The sequence below is a fragment of the Ambystoma mexicanum genome, chromosome 4q, assembly GCF_040938575.1.
Source record: "Ambystoma mexicanum isolate Mex_15411 chromosome 4q, UKY_AmexF1_1, whole genome shotgun sequence".
In the NCBI taxonomy this organism is placed as follows: Eukaryota; Metazoa; Chordata; class Amphibia; order Caudata; family Ambystomatidae; genus Ambystoma; species Ambystoma mexicanum.
The window spans coordinates 888468270-888488025 of NC_090928.1; the positions used below are offsets into that span (position 1 = coordinate 888468270).

Here is a 19756-nt window from a genome sequence, read left to right on the forward strand (position 1 = left end):
GATGATTATTTGCATCGTTTGTACTGGTATCATTGTCAGCGTCACTACCTTATTTTCAACAGAATTGCTGCCTTTTTTTGTTTTTGTTAAGCCTAAGTAAACTAATAAAAAAGAGTTAAAAAAACAGTTGTAACAATTATTTTGAGAAAGATGGTAATGCTGTGTTACGTCCGCTCCTACCTCTTTTGAATTCACCATCTCTCACTCGCTTCACATCATCTTCACCAGACCATTCTTTGATGAACTTAGGCAACTTTCTGATTCTCTTTCTACTAAACATCACCTCATTCTCTTAAATGACTTTAACCTTCCCTCTCCAACCACTTCTCAGAAATCTGAACTTTTGTCTTTTCCTAGTGACCAGGTTCTCCACTATATCCATAATCTACCAACCCACAACGGGGTATCTCTTTGGATCTCATATTGATCTCCTCCTCTCTCTGTCACTAATACTACTACCACACCAACCCTATCTGATCACGCTGTTATTTCCACCACATCCCCTTTTCACCCTCTGACCTCTCCTCACCACTTGGCTCACTTATTACTAAAAGGAAATCTAAACTTTCTGCCATTCCTCCCTTTCTCTCTGACCTACAGTTCTCACTCTCCTCCTTCACACCCAATGCCTTTTCCACTATCCCTGCCTTCTCCAGTTTCAATTCTTATTATATGACTCATTCTCCTATCACTTCCCACTACTAATTTGCACCCCTAAATCTCAGCATCCTCAACCATGGGTCACCCCATTCCTAAGCTGTTTCTGCACAGACATGCGTCGGCTGCTGTGCAGTAGGCATACCCACTAGCACGAGACCTGGAACTCTCTGCCCTAAACTCTCTCAAGTCCTCTCTTGATAGAGCAAAGGGGAATTCTACCTCAGCATCGACTCTCACTCCAACCTTTTTTGCTGGCTGCAGGGCATTCTAAACACACTCCTAAATGTATGACTATCAACTCCACTCTCACAGACGTAGCAGACTACTTTGCTGAAAAGGTTTCCCAAATTAGTCTCTCCCTGACCTTGCTTACATCCCCTCCTCCTACATTCTACACTCAACCTAATCCACCATCATCCGCTGCCTCTTTCACCCACTGACGTCACACTAATATTTAAGATGTTCTATCTCTACTGATAAAGGCTAACTCCTTTTCTGCTCCATCAGACCTTCTTGCTCATAAGCTAGTCAATCCTACTGCGTCTTTAGTGGCCTCTCAACTTACTGAACTCTTCAATCTGTCCTTTGACTCTGCTTGCTTTCCGTCTATTTTCAAAATGGTCACCTTCATCCCTCCTAAAAAAGCAAGAGGCAGTCCCGAGCCTGCCGGTGAACTTTCGCCCTGTGTCTCTCCTTCCGCACTACTCTAAAGTGCTAGAAATGGTTGTGTACAACCATCTGACCGACTTCCTAGATATCCACAACCTTCGAGACCCTCTACAAGCAGGTCCCTGCTTGTGTCACTCTACATGAACTGCTCTCATGAATGTCTCCAACCTCATCACCTCAGCTAAGCACACCAACTGATCTATCCTAATTCTCCTTAACCTGTCTGCTGCCTTTGACACTGACGATCACTTTAATCAATACTCTCTCTCGTCTTCGGATTGGTGATCGAGTCCTCACAAGGATTGAATCCTACCTAGCACCTTGCCAATGCTCTTGTCTCCTGGAGCATCAGCACTCTCAATTGACTCCTCTAACTGATGGTGTTCAACAAGGCTCTGTTTTTGGGTCCCCTCCTCTTTACACTCAACATATCTTTCTTAGGGCACTAATCTCCTCCTTTGGGTTCTCATACCAACTCTTCGTGGGTGGCACCCAAGTCTTCTTCTCTTTTTACTGAACTCTCTTCTGATCTCTCTATCAAAATTGCCAATTGTTTCTCTGTCATTGAATATTGGATGGCTAAGCCCTCTCTTGATGTTAAACTCTTATAAAACAGAGTTGCTCTTCTTCCCAGCTAAATTCTCACTCTCATCTCCTCCCCTGCCGATCTAGTTCCCACCTGACACAATCCCCTACTCCTCTTCAGCTAGAAACCTCAGTGTCATCTATGTCTCTTCTCACACCTTCCCAGCTTTCATCTACAAAACTCCTATGGCGGCTCGCCTCAACTTCCTAAATATTAGGGAAATCAGGCACCTCCTACCTTTCAACACAGCCAAGCATCTCTTAACCACTCCTGTCTCCTCTAAACTTGACTGCTGTGCCAGCATCCTCTCTGGTCTCCCCTGCTTTGTCTCCTCTCGACAAGATCATTAACTTTGTTGTCAGGACTCTATTTGAAATCCCTTACTTCACACCTACTTCCTCTTACCGTCACCAGGCTTCCTCCTCTCCTCCAAGTTATCCTTTTAACCTATCTCTCATCTGGCTTTGAGCTAACATTTTTCTCTCTCTTCTAACTTGCCCTTGTCCCTCACTTTCTCTGCCTCCACTCTAGCACTTCATCCATCATGGCCACCCATGTATTTTACCCAGTAACTGTTACATTTACTCCCCACCACAAACTGGTCAGAATATCACTTGAACTCACACTATTGTAAGAAGCTCATTGCTTCCAGTCAAATCTGATATCTTATCTATTGTACTTTCTTTTGCAATCAACAGTGCATTGGTCTTCCCTGTATATAAATAAATATGTCAATCAATAAAATACGATTTGGGGAAAGAAAATGCTTATTGGAAATTGGCAATGTAAGATGTTATAGGACCAATATGAGATTTACATGAAAATGATTTGCTTATTGCTGAACTGAATTGTTATGTATGGGTTTTTCAGGTTATCGGACATCTAATGTAGTTCTACGCATTCAACCAGGAGGAAGTCATTGTAATACGTCATCTTGGGAGGGCTCACTGAATGAGGTACGTGATTAAAATAAATAATAGAATTTTATATTTTTGGGGGGACTTAAACCTCTGCAAGCTTTGGATTTTAAAAGTGCACTGTAAGAATACAAGTTATATAGAATATTAGGCAGGTGGAGCTCTAGTTGAAGATTGGGATGATCCAGCATTGTGAATTAGGATGATGAGCATCTTCAAAAGGTTTTCCCAAATCTTTCAGAAATTTAACAGGCAAGAGTTTAGCATCATCCACAAATGCTCTTTTGCATGCCTGGCTTCCAATCGTATTAGCTTTAGTTTCTGTTGACTTTTTTTTTTTTATTGTGTTTAGTCAACATATGACTTCACAGTACGGAAAGGAAAAGGTATACAAATATAAAAAATTCACTTAGTCAAATACATCATGCATGCTAATTAAAATACACATTTACAATTCATTAATCTCAATTAAGAGAGAAAACAGGAGCACAAAGAGAATTTAGCTCAACCTGGGGAACACTGATAGATTAACATTTAACATTAATTAGTGGATCGATTTCCTCCAGAAATCTTAGAACCTCCAGTGATAAGAAAGTTTCCTTTCCTGCTGAAATTCGATCCCAAACTTCGTTTGTATACAACCAATCAACTTTATGAACAAATCGTAGGAAGTGGTCAATCCTTTGCTTGTTGAGCCCAACACACGTTACAAGAAGATGTTTTACATTCTACTTGGCACCTATGTCACAAAGATTACAAACGCTGTCCTTCAATGGGCCCTTATTCCTCATGATCAATTGGACTCTTGTAGTGAATACATTTAGGCGAAACCGTAATAGATTTACCCTCCATCTTGGATACAGAAACCTTCTTAAATAGGGCAGCAGATAGCCCAAGGGTTTGTCATTTACTGGGAAATTCTCAAAGCATTTCATATTGATAAATGATGCCCTTGTGGCAATCCAATCAGAATGGCACATGGATTTTTTTAACCTTAGAGGATTATCCATTAATTCTATTTCTGAGGAATTACATTTTGTGGTTATGTCTACCGCATCAAGCTTTAATGTCTGCAGGCTGAGAATCATCAGCACACCAATGTCCTCGTACTGAGAATTTTTAGCCGGAATTAAGATTGACTATTACAGCATGATCCTTCTCCAATCTACATAGGATTTAAGAGACTGGAGGCCCAACTCATACCGGAGCGTAGCCATGGGCAGCGATCTAGGTTATTTAAAAACTTCTCTCCAAATTAAACCCTTAATTCGGACCCAATTGATCTTAGATGCCAATTTCTCAATTTCAATTCCATACGTAAGAATCAGTATTACCTTACCCTTGTAGAACTTAATTAAGGGTAAGAGGATGAATCTACAATATGTGGAGAGGATTTTTTTCATTTGCAAACAAGTTGATTAACCTTACTTCCTATATCAGCTTCTAGGGCTGTAATTGAAGGGTTTGATCTAATCATGAAAACCAAATAATTTAGTTCTTTTACTACAGGTAAGGTTTGGTCTGCCACATTCCATTTGACGCCACTTATACCTTTTTTCTTAGAGTGGTTATAGGCCATGACAAAGGTTTTAGTTGGATTAATAATGAGGTCATTTTGATGGGCATAATTTTCGAAAGCTACAATCAGATGTTGTAGGCCTATTGGGGTACGATCCAATAAACCACATCATCTGCGTTGGACGGACATGTCACTTTAGTTACAAGTTTTAGGCGGCGCCATTGAGTGTGGTGCCAGTTTATTCCACAGGTCAGCCAAAAAGAATTTGAAAAGGCAGGCTGCAACAATGCATCCCTGTTTTGTACCCTTGGCCGTAGGGATGGGAGAAGACAGATCACCTGTATCGTTGTTTTATCTTGTATGTAAATTAAGATGGCCAAAAGACTGCCATGAATTCCCAATTTTTTTAACTTGCCCTACAGTTTCCCGCGCTTTATAGTGTCAAAGTCGCTAGACAAGTCTATCCAAGCCCCATAGAGATGAAAATCTTTATCTTGCCTGGTGTTTAGAGTATTCAAGACCTGTCCATTTAGTGTCATGGACAGTCCCTTCAGAAATCCGGTCTGGAACTTCGAGGTGACATTTGCCTGGTTCGCCCATTTCACCAGGTCCTTTAGAATGATTCCTGCAAATATCTTGCACTCTATGTCCATTAGGCAATGAGGCGATAGTTAGCTCGATTCCCACGATCATCTTTCTGAAAGATGGGAATTGTTATTGCTGTCCGCCATGACTCAGGACATTTGCGCCTTTTTATAATATTGTTGAAATAGATTAAGAAGGATTGAGTTCCAAAAACCCACTGCAGATCGCAGCATGTCGTTTGTAAGGCCATTTGGCCCGGCAGCTCTCGATCTCGTTGAGGTAAGTATAGACTCTCCACCTCCCTCACTTTCCGTAATTTCAAGCTTCTATTTCAGTTTTGCGGTTAATCCACAGCCACATGGGTTCGTTTCCTCAAATATTCCAGTAAAATATTCGCTGCAAGTCGATTCCAAAATATAATTCGACTGGGCTGAAACTTGGAATTGAGGTTGCTGATTTATAATGCCCCAGAAATTACACAAGCTACCTCCGGTTACTGCTTTAAGCATGGATAATCCATCCAAATGGCTTCTGTCAAATGTATTTGGTTATTTATTTATTTGCATTTATATAGTGCGCAGACAGCCCAGGGGCATCGAGGTGCTGTTACAAGATAACGTCTTAGTTACAGTAAATAAAAATGGGCAGCTGGGTTACATTATCCCACAAACTCACATGGCTTATTTCAAATACTTAGGTAGGCGGCTGGGTTATATTAGCCCCTAACGGACTAAATATATACATCTTTCTCTACACATAGTTCAATGTCAGTGGGCTACTTGTGTTAGGTATAAACATATCACGGTGGGTGTGTGGGTACTTGTAAGGCGTGTGTGTTTTAACAGTCTGGTTTTGATTGCTTTGCGGAAGGTGGCCCATTGACCAATTTCTATATTTATTATGGAGTATTCTTTTCTCTCGCTAAAAAGACCCTGGATCAAGACCCTCCCTCGCCAGTCTCCTGATGTTACTTCACAGTTCTCTCCTGTACTCCATAGTCTCTAAATTGAATGAGTGGGAATGAGTTTTCCATGTAAATACCTTGTTTAGTAGCAAGCTTATCTAGGTCCCAGAGTAGGTCAACAAAATATTTAGGTTCAAAGAATTACTCCGGGACATTAGAGCCCACAAATCGATTTTCCAGTTTGGCATTAAGATTGGCCCCTCGTCGTTTAAATGCAATGAATTAGTTCCCACCCTGATTTACCACTGATGGTTGGATGAATTTTGAATTTACGGGACGTGAATTTTATTGCCAATGTCAACAGCCCGTAACTCTGAACATTCCCTGAAGAGGAACTCAAGAAATTACTATCTAATCAATAGTGGATGCAAATGCTCCTTTTCCCCAGGTTTTCGCTGGAGGAATATAACCGGGAAGGAACCATTTCCCATACAAAGATTCAATTTCTCGAAAAAACGACACCACATATGATCATTCAGCCTTCCGGTACCTCCATGGACCTTATCTGAGCTCTCACCCATATTTCTGGAGTTCAACTCACCTGCCATTAACACATTTTCATCTGGTAAAATTAGACTAATAGTTAGCAATATATCTGATAAATCCTCGAGAAAAACCTCCACGTTGGAATGGGCTTGGCTCCAATATAGGTTGGTCAATATCAGTGATTTACACTTAAGATGGCCAGAGAAACAAATCCTAACTGGCATGATACCTAGTCACCTAGAATCAAGTTGCTTTATAGACCTTGCCAGAATGTGACAAACAGCAACCAGTAACCCCCCAGAGGGACTACCCCCATTCATATTTGTTGCAAACTGATTTGCGATTGTGAAGCCATCCAATTTAAAGGGCTCCCTTAACCATGTCTCCTGTAAGAGGATCATGGTCTTGGAAGAGATATTTCATCATTTTTCCCATTTTAAAAGAACTGGAGCCCCGCGTATTCCAACACACACATTTCAATGTCCCCTCAGCTAAAGCAACTCATCAACACAGTTCAGCTTCTTGTAGACCTCAGTTAGGATTCCCGGTACAGTGACCACATTTTGTTTTTCTCACCCCCCTGGTCCTTCTTCACACCTTCATCCACCAACCCCTTCATAGCGTCTCTTCCACTGCCCAAACTTTCTCTGGCAGGGGATTCAGATCTTTCCTCCAATTTGGGGTGAGCAGACCGAAAGCTTTGGTTACCCAGGATCTGGGGCAATGTAGTTGACATTTCCAGGCCTAAATCTTTGAACTCTTTACCTGAATTCAACATGGCCCTCGCTCCCAGTTGTGATTTCATAACCACCTCCACTACATTGGTAATCAGGTCATATGGGAACCTTATACGGTCAATGTCATGTGAGGCCAATAGAAATAGGTCAGGAATGTATCTAGTTATGGACAGAATATTGCCCCTATTGAAACTAGCATAGCTTTGGGATGAATCAGATGTTTTAACCAAATTCTAGGAATAGCAAAGGGACTTGGGCCTTTCATAAGATGTTGTTCTAAGTGACCTGCCTGTAAAGGCGTAACTGCAGCTCCCTGAGACTGCTTATTATTATCCTTCCCAAGCCTGGCCTCCCCATCGTCTTGCTCCTTGGAGATGCCTTACACAGCGATGGAAGCATTTGAATCCCGTCCAATTTTGTCCATAGTTCTCAGCTCTAGTTGTTGTTCAGCTTCTCGTTCAAGAATATTGGAGCCAGACGTAAAGAGCCTTCTTTACTTCTTTAGGATTATCAGTTTGTAAGCCCAAGCTGATTTTAGTAATTTTGAGGATTCAGTTCCAGGACTCCCACCTGAATTTACAGTGCATTCGTTCATGTCCACCTGCTGGGAAAAAAGTGAGGTAGATGCATCCACTGTTCGTTTTTTGCTTTGGCTGTTTGTTGTTCTTAGATTTCAGTGACTGAGGATGGGACGCTTCCCTAGGGATCTCTTTAGTTTGTTGACCAAACTTTTTTTTTCTTCCTTTTCCTTTCCTCATTTTACCGCCCCCCGTCCCCTCCTCCAGCCTAATTCTTCGCTAGCTGTTAGAGCATTCTGTAGGGGATAAGGCCATGGGGAGACAGCCAAATCCTAAATTCTCAAGTGAGTTTGACCCTGCATCCTCCAAACTTTTTTTCAGAGTTGCTATGATTGCTTCCCCAGACTGGGCCAGCCTTATCAATTCTTCAAGGGTTGATTGGGACAACGGAGTGTCATCCAGTGGAAGAGATTCTTGTGGCCCTGTCAGTGTAGTGATGCCCCATCCTGGACTCCTCCCACATAGTTTTTAACTCTAATTTTGTTGAGGGTAATTCCAGTTCAAGCATCACAAGATGTGACTTGATCACTTTGCACATCAAAGATTGATTACAGCTTCCTTCCTTTAAGAGACCCAGGTTCTTGCATACTGATGAATTTAATAAACAACTGAGGCCGACCATTGTGAACTCGCATGACCCCACCTCCTTGGTTATTTCCAGGAGAGTACCCGACTGAGTTTGAACCTCAGTTCTTAGTAACTCAAAAACACTCACCAAAGAGTTGAGTACAAAGCTCAATGCTGTTAATGAGGGATTTGACAGGGAGCCATTATGCACCGAATCTCCTACGGAATGGTTGTGCTCCACCCCGCAATTTGTGCTCCACCCTGCGATCCTCCTTTGAGGGCCCACTGTGTAGCTGCCCGCCTGTCGTAGATGGTGGAGCCTCACTTTTCTCACTTGCCGGAGGGTCCCGTGTACCATCAGTTTTATTGGACTTCTGCAACGCGTCACCCATTCCAATTTCATCAGTATCTGGTTCCAGATGCTTTTGCAGTTGGTCCACGAATCTTCCTTCACTAAGGATACTATCACTTAGTGATCTCCTCTTGTTTGACATCCCCTTAGTAATAATACATTTCATCGAAGAAGTGGAAAGCGTGTAATCCAAATTATTTCTAATTGATGTTCCCACAGGATGTTTCCCAGGACAGGGACTAGCGATCGAGGAGGTCTGGATGCTACATGAGTGATGCATCTCTTGGGATGGATACTACTCGAAAGAATGGGACATTTTGACCTCCTTGGAAGTCTCCTGCAGCATAATGTCAACTCCTGGTGCTTTTAAATCGTCCTTCCAACACAACAAGCAGCTTCTTAGGTTGTAGCAGGTTGGCATTGACCCACGTAGTAAATACGCCCCCAAGAAGTTTATCTAGCGGGCCAATGACTTGCTTAGTGTATTCCGTTCAAACCCAGTGGTGAAAATCGAGAAATGGAGTAGTAAGAGCGGCAGCTGAACTATAAAATGGACCATAGTTTTAGCAAATAAAGGGGCCAGAAAAAGCAAGGGTGCGCTTGGTACAGTAATGTTGCTGTTACCTGATTGCCAGTGCCCGTTGTCCAGTGCCCTTTACAAGACTCGTAGTTGTTGCAAGGGCTGTTTCCCAGACCGGTGCCGATCCTGTGCACCCCCAGGAACACAGGGCAACACACTCTTCCCGCACGTGTTCTGCCTCGCTCTGGCGCTGGCGGTTTTCTTCAGCTGGGTCCGCCTTTGAAAATAGAAACTGCCAAAAGGCTTGTGAATCAAGTCTATACACACAGCAACACACTCCTCCCGCACTTGCTCCACTTCGATCTCTGGAGCTGGCGGTTTTCTTCAGCTGGGCCCACCTTTGAAAATAAAAAACTGCCACACGGCAACACACTCCTCCTGCACTTGGCTTTAGTTTTAAGATCTTAGGATGCAGGTGCCTTAGTAAATAATGCTCCCGGGAGAATGCATTCCCCACCTCTCACTCAATTAAAATAGAAGTGTAGTGTGGCACAATAATCTGACAATCTGATAAAACAGGTAGAGCTATGTAAGGAATGCATTTTATCAAACAGTAAAACAGACACAAGTGATCACAGTTCAAGGGTGTTTATTGAACTTCAATTGGGTTTCAAAAACGCCTATCTAATCCTAAATCTAAAGATGGGAGCAAGCTATGAACATCAAATAATAATAACGCAGTCCTAGTCGAGTCTGTCAAAATAAAAGGGCCTATACTAATAAACCTATTGCCAATCCTTACTTCTAAATACAGATAGTGTGGGAAACAATGTTATGCAAAATGAAAAGTGTTCAAGAAATGAAATGTCAGGATATTCAAGCCTTTGGCTCCCCTTCCCCATATTTTCAGCACGAGACAAGGCGGGACACTCGATCTTAGCACACTGTCTGGTTTCTCTAGCACGAGAATGCAGTTCAAAACCTCATCATCAGGGCCTTCTGTGCCAAAGTCTCTGTGCCATGCAAAGTCTCTTATTTCAGAGGGCCTGATGCAACACAACAAACATTTAAGTTCTTTTCTTCTTAGGATTTCACACATACAATGTCTCGGGTCATTTACTGTTCACCCTGGGTCTCCCTCCGCCGGGCTCAAACCAAATGCATTTACTTTACAAACTTTCTCTACTGCTCGACCCATCGCAGGACCACTTCGATTCACAATTACAAGTTCTCTTCTTGATATAATATTTTTCTCACTTTCACTTTTGCCACTTCTCACTTGGATACCTTACAGAGACCTTCGATTGAGCACCCACGTGTTGCCAGACCACTCTGTCAAAGGTATTGTATCTTGCTTTCAAAGTTCAATCGCTCATCAGCAGTTCAACTTTACTTGCGTCTCTTATCACATGCATTTTAACAATGTTCACCCCAGCGCTCGCCATACAATGTTGCTGCTTGCAACCTTGGCTTCAACGCAGACCGGTCTTGTATCGGTCTCCCTAACTCACTGGGTGTGTAGATTTCACTGATGCTGCTTTATTCGTGGAGCCAAGGACGGTACCACAGCTGCTTCTCCCCGCCTTGATTATTGATGCGGGATTGCCCAGGGTGTCTCTGCCACACAATGCAGGATTCTTCAGCCTGGCTTCCTGGTTTTATGCTTTCTATTCTCAAAGTTTCTTGAAAGCAACAGTTCCTTGTCGAAAAGGTCAAGGAAACCTCCCTCCTTGCGATCCCCTTCTGTTTTGCCGTCTTTCTTCTCTTGTTCAGCTGCCGTCTCGAAACTGCTGCTTCCTCGTGTGCTTTGCCTCGCTCAAGAGTGTGCTATCGTGCTCAGTCCGTGTGGGGAAGCTTAATGGAAGTCAGGTGTGTGTGATGGTCAGTAATTGCCTGACCTCGCCTCACTATGGTATTGGGACACATCAGGTCAGGTCTACTGTTCTGGTTTTAGTCTGTTTACTCCCATCACGGGCTGTCCATTTGAAAGTGTTTGTGTTGTAAAAGAGGCGGGGTAGAGTTCCAAAATATCCTACTTGGTAGGATGGGGTAAAGGTGTTACAGGGAAGGGGATACCGCTTCTCACCACCTGGTGTCCCACTCCCACAAGACCCCTCACCCAGGGGATCCCCCTGTACTGGTCCACCTGCCAGGAACTGGATCCAAAAGCGATGGCTGTGTCCTGGCCACCTGTATGACAGATCCCCAGGGACTAGTGGGTGAGACACTTTCTGGTTTCTCAGACCTAGTACCAGGATCCAGCTGGACGAACTTGTACATATATAGGAGGGGTAAGAACATTTTCTAACTTACAAGTGAATGAGCTCAGTATTTTCACTTAACGTTGTTAAGTGCATGGCATTTAAAGAATCTCTTCACAACTTAGTAATGTTGTCTCTTTTCACACCATCTTCAGCTCTTTAGTTCACCAGAAAGCTTCTGCTTTCTGGTGAACTAAAGAGCTTGAGGAGAAAGGCAATGCAATTCGTGCCTTTTCCATTTACAATCTTATCATTGTAAAAATATTTTTGGAAACTTTTGTTTGCTATGATTGCTGAACGAAAGTGGAGTCACAGAGTTGAAAAGTAGGACGCTATGTTTCAGAGTGTGTACTATTACTGGGGATGATTGTTCAGTTGTTTCACATAAATACAAAATATAATTGTGATTCCCATCTTCATTTCAGCACCAGTTTACACAGACAGTATATATGGATTTCTAGTAGGCTTTATCACAAACTGTATAGAATCTTGGCCACAAGTTAGCCGCAAAATGGGAGAAAATAATTATTAACAATTTGTGTAGTGTTTTCTAAACATGCTGATTAATATTTTGTAGGTGGCTGAACATTATGCTTTTTTGTACAAAGAACTTGGACTGGATGCAAAGTAACTCTGGAATATGTGATTGGTGTTCTTCGGCTTTCATAAAGTGAACTCTTTGGAACCTGGAAAATGCAACGTCATAGTTTCCTGGCACATGTCTCACTAGTGATCCTTGTTGCTTTAAGATTGTGCCTCTAAATGCACAATTTATTCCTCGGAATTGTTCATGTGCAAGATCATGTATATTTGAGCATTATTTTTAAGCTGTGTAGATTAAAATTAAGTTTCTACATTTGTTGACTATTTATTTTCATTGTTTAATTTAAGAAAATCTCCCAAAAAAATCACATTTACTATTTCTTATGTAAGCATCATGTTTATTTGCCATTGATTTCTGGTACCGGGTTATAAACGGTGCAATAGATAAATCTTAGGTCAGTGCACCAAATCAGCTGCTGTTTCTAAATGCACCACTTGAACAAACTTAGACACTGCCTTTGCGTGAATGAGTAAACATTTTGTGTCTGATTATCATGATTGCTGCAGCTGATAAACCTGGAAAAGATTGGTGCTGGTAACTACAAAACAATAATAGCACAATGTTTCATACCTTCTGAAAAAATAATACAATTGATTGTTTAGAAGGTAACAATGCAAATCTGTTTCCAAATGTCACGTTTTGTTATATTTAGCTATCACAAATCTCTGCTGCAGTCTAGCAGTTCTTGTACAGTAAGTTTAAAGCCATTAGGTAACATGCTTTTTCTGCAATAAAACATTTATCCTTAAAGCTCTCCATGGTATGCACTGGCTTGTTTGTTTTGTATTGCAGAATTAGTCCTTCCCCCTTCCCAGTTGGAATGGAAGCAGTATTTACAACTTTTCTATTGTTATTGAAATTGGTGCTTATTCGTATCTGTGCCTGTGCTGGGAGTTCAATAGCCATAACGTTCACATTTATTACTGATTCATTTCCAAAATTAAGCACCATCATAAAGGTTTGATCCAGTCCATCAAACTCTCTCACATAAGCGTAAATGTCCTGGTCATTGTGCACATGGCACATCCATCCTCTGTGAATTGGGAGTTCATTCTGGCGAAGTAAACTTAACTCCCGGTACAAGCTCAGAGTAGAATTAGGATGAGCTGTTTGGTCCTGCAAGACAATGTAAACATAGTTATTACATATTCTTACGACCTGTTTAATGAGGTTCTATGTGATACTTCCGCTTTTGAAAGGCCGAACACAAAAAAGGGCAATATTTCCAGCCGATTTTGTCTTGGCTTTAAAATGCCAAAATATCACATACTGCCCCCGAGGTGATTCCTTGCCCACCACCACCCTCTCCCGCTGGTTCTCTTGTCAGTCGGGGGCGGGAGGGGATAACTCCCCTGCAAACCTCACCATTTCCCCACCCACACCCCCTTCCTAGTACAACACACACGTATTCCCAACACATACGTATACAGACACACATTCACATACACACACAGACTGACAGACACTCACCTGACACTCCCGCGACAACTCCTCTGGGTCTCGCTGTGCCAGTCAGCCCATGCACACACTCGTGTGCGGCAGGGGCGTGACAGTCAGGTTTAGAAAGACCGCTCTGTGCAGTCATAAAGCTGTCTTTCTAAATCGATCTTTTTTTTCCTTGAACAATTGAAAAGTATTTTTTTACTTAATACTGTGTCATGGTATACATATTTTAAAGAAACTTGATTCGTCTGTCATCTGCAACCTTCTTTCATTATCTACCTTGCAAGGTTACATCGATTTTTTCTTACTGAGGAAATCGGCAAACATCCGTTAGCTGCTTGCTTGGGGGTGGAGACATCGTTGATATACAGGATTTGGCAAATGACCTCAATAGAGTGGGGCTATACACTAGACTTTTAAATCAGAAAGTTGAATGGTGAAACCATTCTGTTAACTTATGACCACCATTAAGCCGACAGTCTTGTTGTTTATACTTAGAAGACATCTCATCTCTACTATTTATTAAACACCATTTGAGGCTTGGCCGTGCCTGGTCTTTTGGCAGGTTTATGTGTGGTGACACTGTGAGTTACAGTTGAAATGTCTGCATTGTCTATGGTTTGTTCACAAGCGTCAGTGAGATTTAAGATTGTTGGCAATGCAGTGCGGCATGAAAGTGTGGTTTGTGGTGTCTTTTTTGATTGTGGAAATGCCAGTCATTTGTTTCTAAAAAACTGAAAGACAAACATGCTTTGTAGAATAATATGGCATTATTAACCCGTTCCATTGGCTATACCGGGGTAACGGCGCGGCACCCTCAGTTAAAGGCTCGAGCGAAGTGAGGGCATTTAGCGAGGGCACCGGGATGTTACCCCCGGTGTAGCCGTGGAACTGATTGATAATGCCATTAGCACTACCAGGAAACCCGCTGCGTCCCGTTCATTCAATGAAAATACTGTGTAGAGATGGCTGCTATGCTTGAGGAAGGTGAGGCTCCGTACTCTTCCCTTTCCATTGTGGCAAATGGAGCAAGGAGAGAAGCTGAAACAGATAAGTGGTAATTGGGGGTGGGGGCAAAATGACTGTGGCGGTAGCTGTGTGGGAAGATGGCAGACTAGGGAGCCGGCGATCAGGCGGCTTGGAACACGGGCTAGATCGGGAGTGTCAGCCTGCGTTTCTAGCCTCCTGATTTGCCAGCTCCTACCCACAGAGTGCTAATTTGTGATGATTTTAGTTATGGGTTCCAAAAACCTCCGAAATTGTGGTTAAGTAGGTTGACAATGAGCTTGTTTATAATTCAGGAGAAACAAAATATGTTTAGAGAGAGATTCAGTTTTTAAGCTTGCTTTATGTGTACTTTGTGACCTAACCCTGCACCTAAACGAATATAATAACTTTGTTTTCTGGCTATGTTTCCAAGTAATCCTTTCCCCTGCTAGAAACAAAGCTTGGAGCACTCAACCGGATGATTTTACTTGCAAACCACTTTTCTGATCTTTTATAATGTTATTAGTTGAAAAAGAGTCTCTCTTGCCTATTTAATTGAAGTCCATTTTAATTTCCTTTATTTGTTGATGTTTTCTAATGTGCCACATGCATGCCTCATACTTTAGAGAGCTTAAATGTATCGTGCCTCTGCTGGGGTTTGAATTCGCTAGACAGTTTTTTAAGTGAATGTTTCGAAATATCTTTACATACAGTTTAAAAACATATTCTTTTTAAACTGCACTGCTAACTTCAGTTCTCTCAGCAGCTTGTTAAATATACATTAAGAAAGCTGAAGAGGCGAATCCGTCCACTAAATACATTTTAAAAGCAAGAGGTGGGTGTCATGGCCAAGGGAGCGCATTTAGTGGTGCTTTCATCTTAGTGTTGCATTTCTTGTAGGAAAAAACACCTAAAAACCGAATTTACGGTCGTTTTTCTATGTTTTAAATGCAGTCCGAGAAGCGAGCATCGTTTACCTAAGGGCCTCGTTGTGATGAGGGCCATAAGGGTCAAACGTGGTATTTTAAATACTTTTGCTTTTGTATATTCTATCTAATTATGAGTTGAGTTTGCATTGAATATTTAATGCTGTGGTACAGAGAAAGAACTGATTGGGATAAATAACTGATATTTAACCTTTCATTTCTTGTATGTACAATACCAGTCAAATATTCCATGTGCAAGAGCGCAGGTCTTATTTAGCCGGCCCTTTAAAAACCAGCAGTATTCAAAATACTGCCACTATCGCTATACTCCTTATCGGGCACACAGTGGCTAAAAAAAATCTTTTAAAAAGGCAAGCCATTGGGCATACTTCATTCGCAATCTTAAAATGCACTCTGGGCTGATTTGATAATTGATGAAATCGGGTCATGAAGAAGATGATAACAAATATATAAAGTGCAGTGAAACAATTCTAACTTGCAACATAAGCTACTTCTTCTAAAGTCTCTAATGCATTTTTGCTATGCCAAAAGAGCGTGCCACCTAGTTCAAGATGGTAGGAGAAACAACCAGGAGGGTGAGATGATGGCTGTAATGCACACCTTTATAAATCTAGAGGTAGTGTTAGTGTTAGGGTGCTGGTCTTAACGAGTAAACACCCTGTACAAAGAAGAATCCGAGTGATTTGCCTGCGGAGGAAAGTACCGCGGGCAAATCGTTTGCATAAGAAAGTTGCGAATTACCAAAAGTGTGCACCTTTCTCGTGCAAACACACGTACATTCTCACATCCACACACACACCTACAACACACCCATTACACACACCCCACCCACACCCTCAGCACACCCCCACCCACACCCCCAACGTAAACAAACCCCACTTACCTTCATCTTCACGCTGGTTCCTGCAGCGGCAGTTCCGTGATCGGGAACTGGCGCTGCAGGGTCTTTTTCTTTTCTTTTTCTTTTTTTTTGTAACCATAAAGTATAGTGAGCGGGCCGATGCGGCGGACACCCCAGCAGCCCCTGTTTTTTTTTCAATGCTACCACCAAAGGTTCGAACTTTTGATGTTCGAACCTTTGGTGGTAGCATTTTTAGAACTTTTGGTTCATGCGAACCTTTGGATGCGGTGCGGGAAAATCTTCCTAAACCTACAAAGACGCGCTAGAAAACAAGACGAGTATCCTTTGGTGATGTTACTGGTGCCCATGTAGCGGAAAATTCACTCTTAAGGCAGATAGGTCATTTTTAGTCTTACTGATTATTCTACTGAGCACTTCACAAAACAAATGATGCTTAGTGAGTTTAGTGCAGATCAAACTCTGGGCAAGAAAGCAAAAAGTGGGGGAGAAGAAGATAAAGATTGAGAGTACCACTCGCTTTAGTTTAAAGGCCTGCTTACAGATTGCAGTAGGAACATCAGTGTTCGTAACTAAAATAAGAATTGCTTTCATACCCATGAAGGCACCAGGGCTGTTACCTATCTTTAGAGTAGCATCATTTGCATAGGATATAAAGATAGCCTTGAGAAATGTCCTGGCAGTGTGAAACACATGTGGGCTTAAACCATTTGTGATGTGCACATTAAAAACATATAAAGACAAGTAAGGACCTATGACCTTTAAGACTATATACTCATGTAAAGGTTTAATTCCCAGCTACTGGGGTGAATGCAACCCACACTAATGGATACTCACCTCCTTTCCTAGTGCTGGAAGATGGTAATCAGATTGTCATTATAAACATAATGCCTAATGCTATTTTTCTATCAGTTCCCGCAGATTATTCAAACTGTTCATTAAGAGTCATGGACTCAGAAAACAGTTTTGATGTAACCGTAAAGCAATGCTGAACAAAGCAAAACAGTGTGCACTTTGCTGCTTCCATAAATTGTGGATAGCTTCCGCTTGCAGCTCAAGCATGGCTGAGAGGCACTCTCCCATTTTAAGATATGCACTGCGCCTATGGAAGAAATGGGAAAACTTCAGAAAGTTATGGATGGGCAAACAAGATACCGAAATATGCATCATGTCCGCAAGGAGCTGCAGTTCCTGCCTTGGCACGTTCCGAACCCCACCCTTCTTGGTTTGCAGAGACTGAGTAACAGTGTCCTTCATGGAAGACTGAAGAGGAATGAACCATAAGTGGCAAGGGCCTGGTACCCACAATAACTAGTAGTGTGTGTTCCATAGCTCAGGGAATTTTCAATTAAGGAAAGACTGCGTGTTGTTCATAGACAATATTAGGGGGTATGAGATGCAAGCGAAAGGCCACCTACAGTTCTTGTGATGACGCTCTTCAATGACGCAGTTATCCTTTTGTACAGTTGAAGAACTGCTCCACTTTTATTGTTTCACTTATATAATAAGCATGCAGCCCTTGTCCTATATTTAGCTCTATGTACCTAACTTTCATTTTTATGAGTAAAAATACAAAAAACACTAATAAAATACAAATAAGATTGAACCTTTATTTTGCCATGTGATTGAGATACCTACCATAACATTTACGGTTTTATAGTCTTCATTAACAGGCAGCCAGGTTTTGTTGGCTGTTGTGAAACCAGCATTAGTGTTTGCATCCCACTGCATTGGAGTTTTTTCAGGATTTTCACTCTAAAAAAAATCACAAAACACACCATAGTAATTTTTCCAACGTTTACTATATTATGTAATCCAATATAAACAATATACTACTGTAGACCCTGGCCTTCTTACAAGTTTGGTGATGCGGCTAAAAAGTGGTGATACTTCTGTAACCTCCACTTTTATGGTGGTGATGGAATTACCACTGCATTTGCCACACCGGAAACCTACGACTTTGGCCTTGAAGTGGAGGATTACCCTCTAGTTAAATGCTGATGCTAAATCGTCCACTTTAATACCAAAAAGGAGCAGATTTACCCTGGCGGAATTGCTGCTCACGGTAAATCCGCCAAAATCTCTATAGATTCCCATGGACTCTAAAAAAGGGGACTAACGCCATCATCCAACCACTCAGAATGCCGTGGTAAGTCCACGGGACCGAATGGCGGTAACAGTAACAGATTTCGGCGGTAATTCAGCAGATTTACTGCCAAACTCGGAATGATGCAGAAAGTTCCTTTTGACGTTCACTGAGGTAAGAAATAGAAATAATGTGTTTTCCTCTCTGTTTCCTTCTGGTGATGCTCTTAGCAATTGATGTTCAATATAATTTTTAAAGTGTGACAATAAAACACATTACAGTAAGACATTGGCTGGCCGTTTGGAACTGGCGGAGTGTTAAGAACGCTTCACAACAGACTGTATACATTTTTAATTGTACTCTCTAGCCTTCTATTGGGTTGTCTCGAAAGAATTTACTTTGCACACCAACTAAACATTTTGTTGTGCATTTTGGGAATAATTGTGTATCATCAAATTACTGTAGTAATAATCTCATTTAATCTAAGAAAATATGCATGAAAGAATGCAGTGTATAACAGAGAGAGTGAAATAGAGAAGATACTCAAGATGTTCTCATTTGCAAATAAAATAATCCTGCTCAACATATAAATAAATAAAAACAGGCATCCTTTTTAAAGGTTGAATGTTTGCAGCCTATTCTTTACTTTTTCCTAGAAGAACTTTTTTTCCAGTGATGCTGTTTTGATGTGACTTGCATGTGGGTACCAAAAGGTCAAACAAAATGTTATAAAAAAAATAAGGGTTTCCTAGGAGTCTTCCCCTCCCCACTGAAGCACTACCTTGTGCACCCTCTTCTTAAGAAACCCTCTGCTGACCCTTCCTGCCCGAGTAAATATCGCCAATCTCCATCACTCATTTCCTAGTCAAACTCCTGGAAAAACTCACCATCTCCCATCTTATTCTTCACTCTGAATCTGTAGGTTGGCTCCATGACCATCAGTCTGGCTTCAGAGCTGCCAGAAGCACGGAAACTGCTCTCCTGAAAATCCATGAAGACATACTCTCCAACCTTTATTCCAACACCCCTGTGCCCTAATTTTACTTGATCTCTCTTCTGCCTTTGACACAGTCAACCATGCCATCCTGCTCAACCGTCTCCGTGATAACCTGGGTATCACCGATCAGGCCCTGGCATGGCTGACCTCATTCCTCTCTGATCGACCCTCCCAGGTCCAACTTGGGTCCTTCCTTCCTCTATCTCTACCTGTGGTGTTCCCCAGGGGTCTATCCTCTCTCCCTGGTTGTTCACCCAATACATGGCACTTCTTGCCCACCGCATTGCCGCTCTCTGCCCCAACTCTCAGTGCTATGTGGATAACACTCAACTCATTTTCTGGGTCCCTTCTGCCACCGCCTCTCTTTCTCTTATCTCTGACTGTCTGTCTGCAATCCAGGAGTGGTGTGCCGCCAATGATCTCTGCATTAAT

General features: G+C 42.0%; 2 protein-coding genes across 5 annotated transcripts in view; one reads left to right on the top strand and one right to left on the bottom strand.

The window, feature by feature from the left end:
• Window positions 1-12759, top strand: part of PREPL (prolyl endopeptidase like) — a 915395-nt gene extending 902636 nt beyond the window's left edge. For all 4 annotated transcript variants that reach the window (XM_069608452.1, XM_069608451.1, XM_069608454.1 and 1 more), the window contains 2 exons: window positions 2786-2871; window positions 11979-12759. In XM_069608452.1, coding sequence (XP_069464553.1) covers window positions 2786-2871; window positions 11979-12032 — 140 coding nt within the window. In that variant the 3' untranslated portion in view covers window positions 12033-12759. The remainder of the gene's footprint in view (window positions 1-2785; window positions 2872-11978) is intronic.
• The window catches only part of SLC3A1 (solute carrier family 3 member 1), a 191380-nt gene continuing 184077 nt past the window's right edge, over window positions 12454-19756 (bottom strand). Inside the window, exons 9-10 of the mRNA XM_069608455.1 lie at window positions 17880-17996; window positions 12454-13121 (exon numbers count right to left, since the gene is read on the bottom strand). Of these exons, the coding sequence (XP_069464556.1) occupies window positions 12681-13121; window positions 17880-17996 (558 nt within the window). The 3' untranslated portion in view covers window positions 12454-12680. The remainder of the gene's footprint in view (window positions 13122-17879; window positions 17997-19756) is intronic.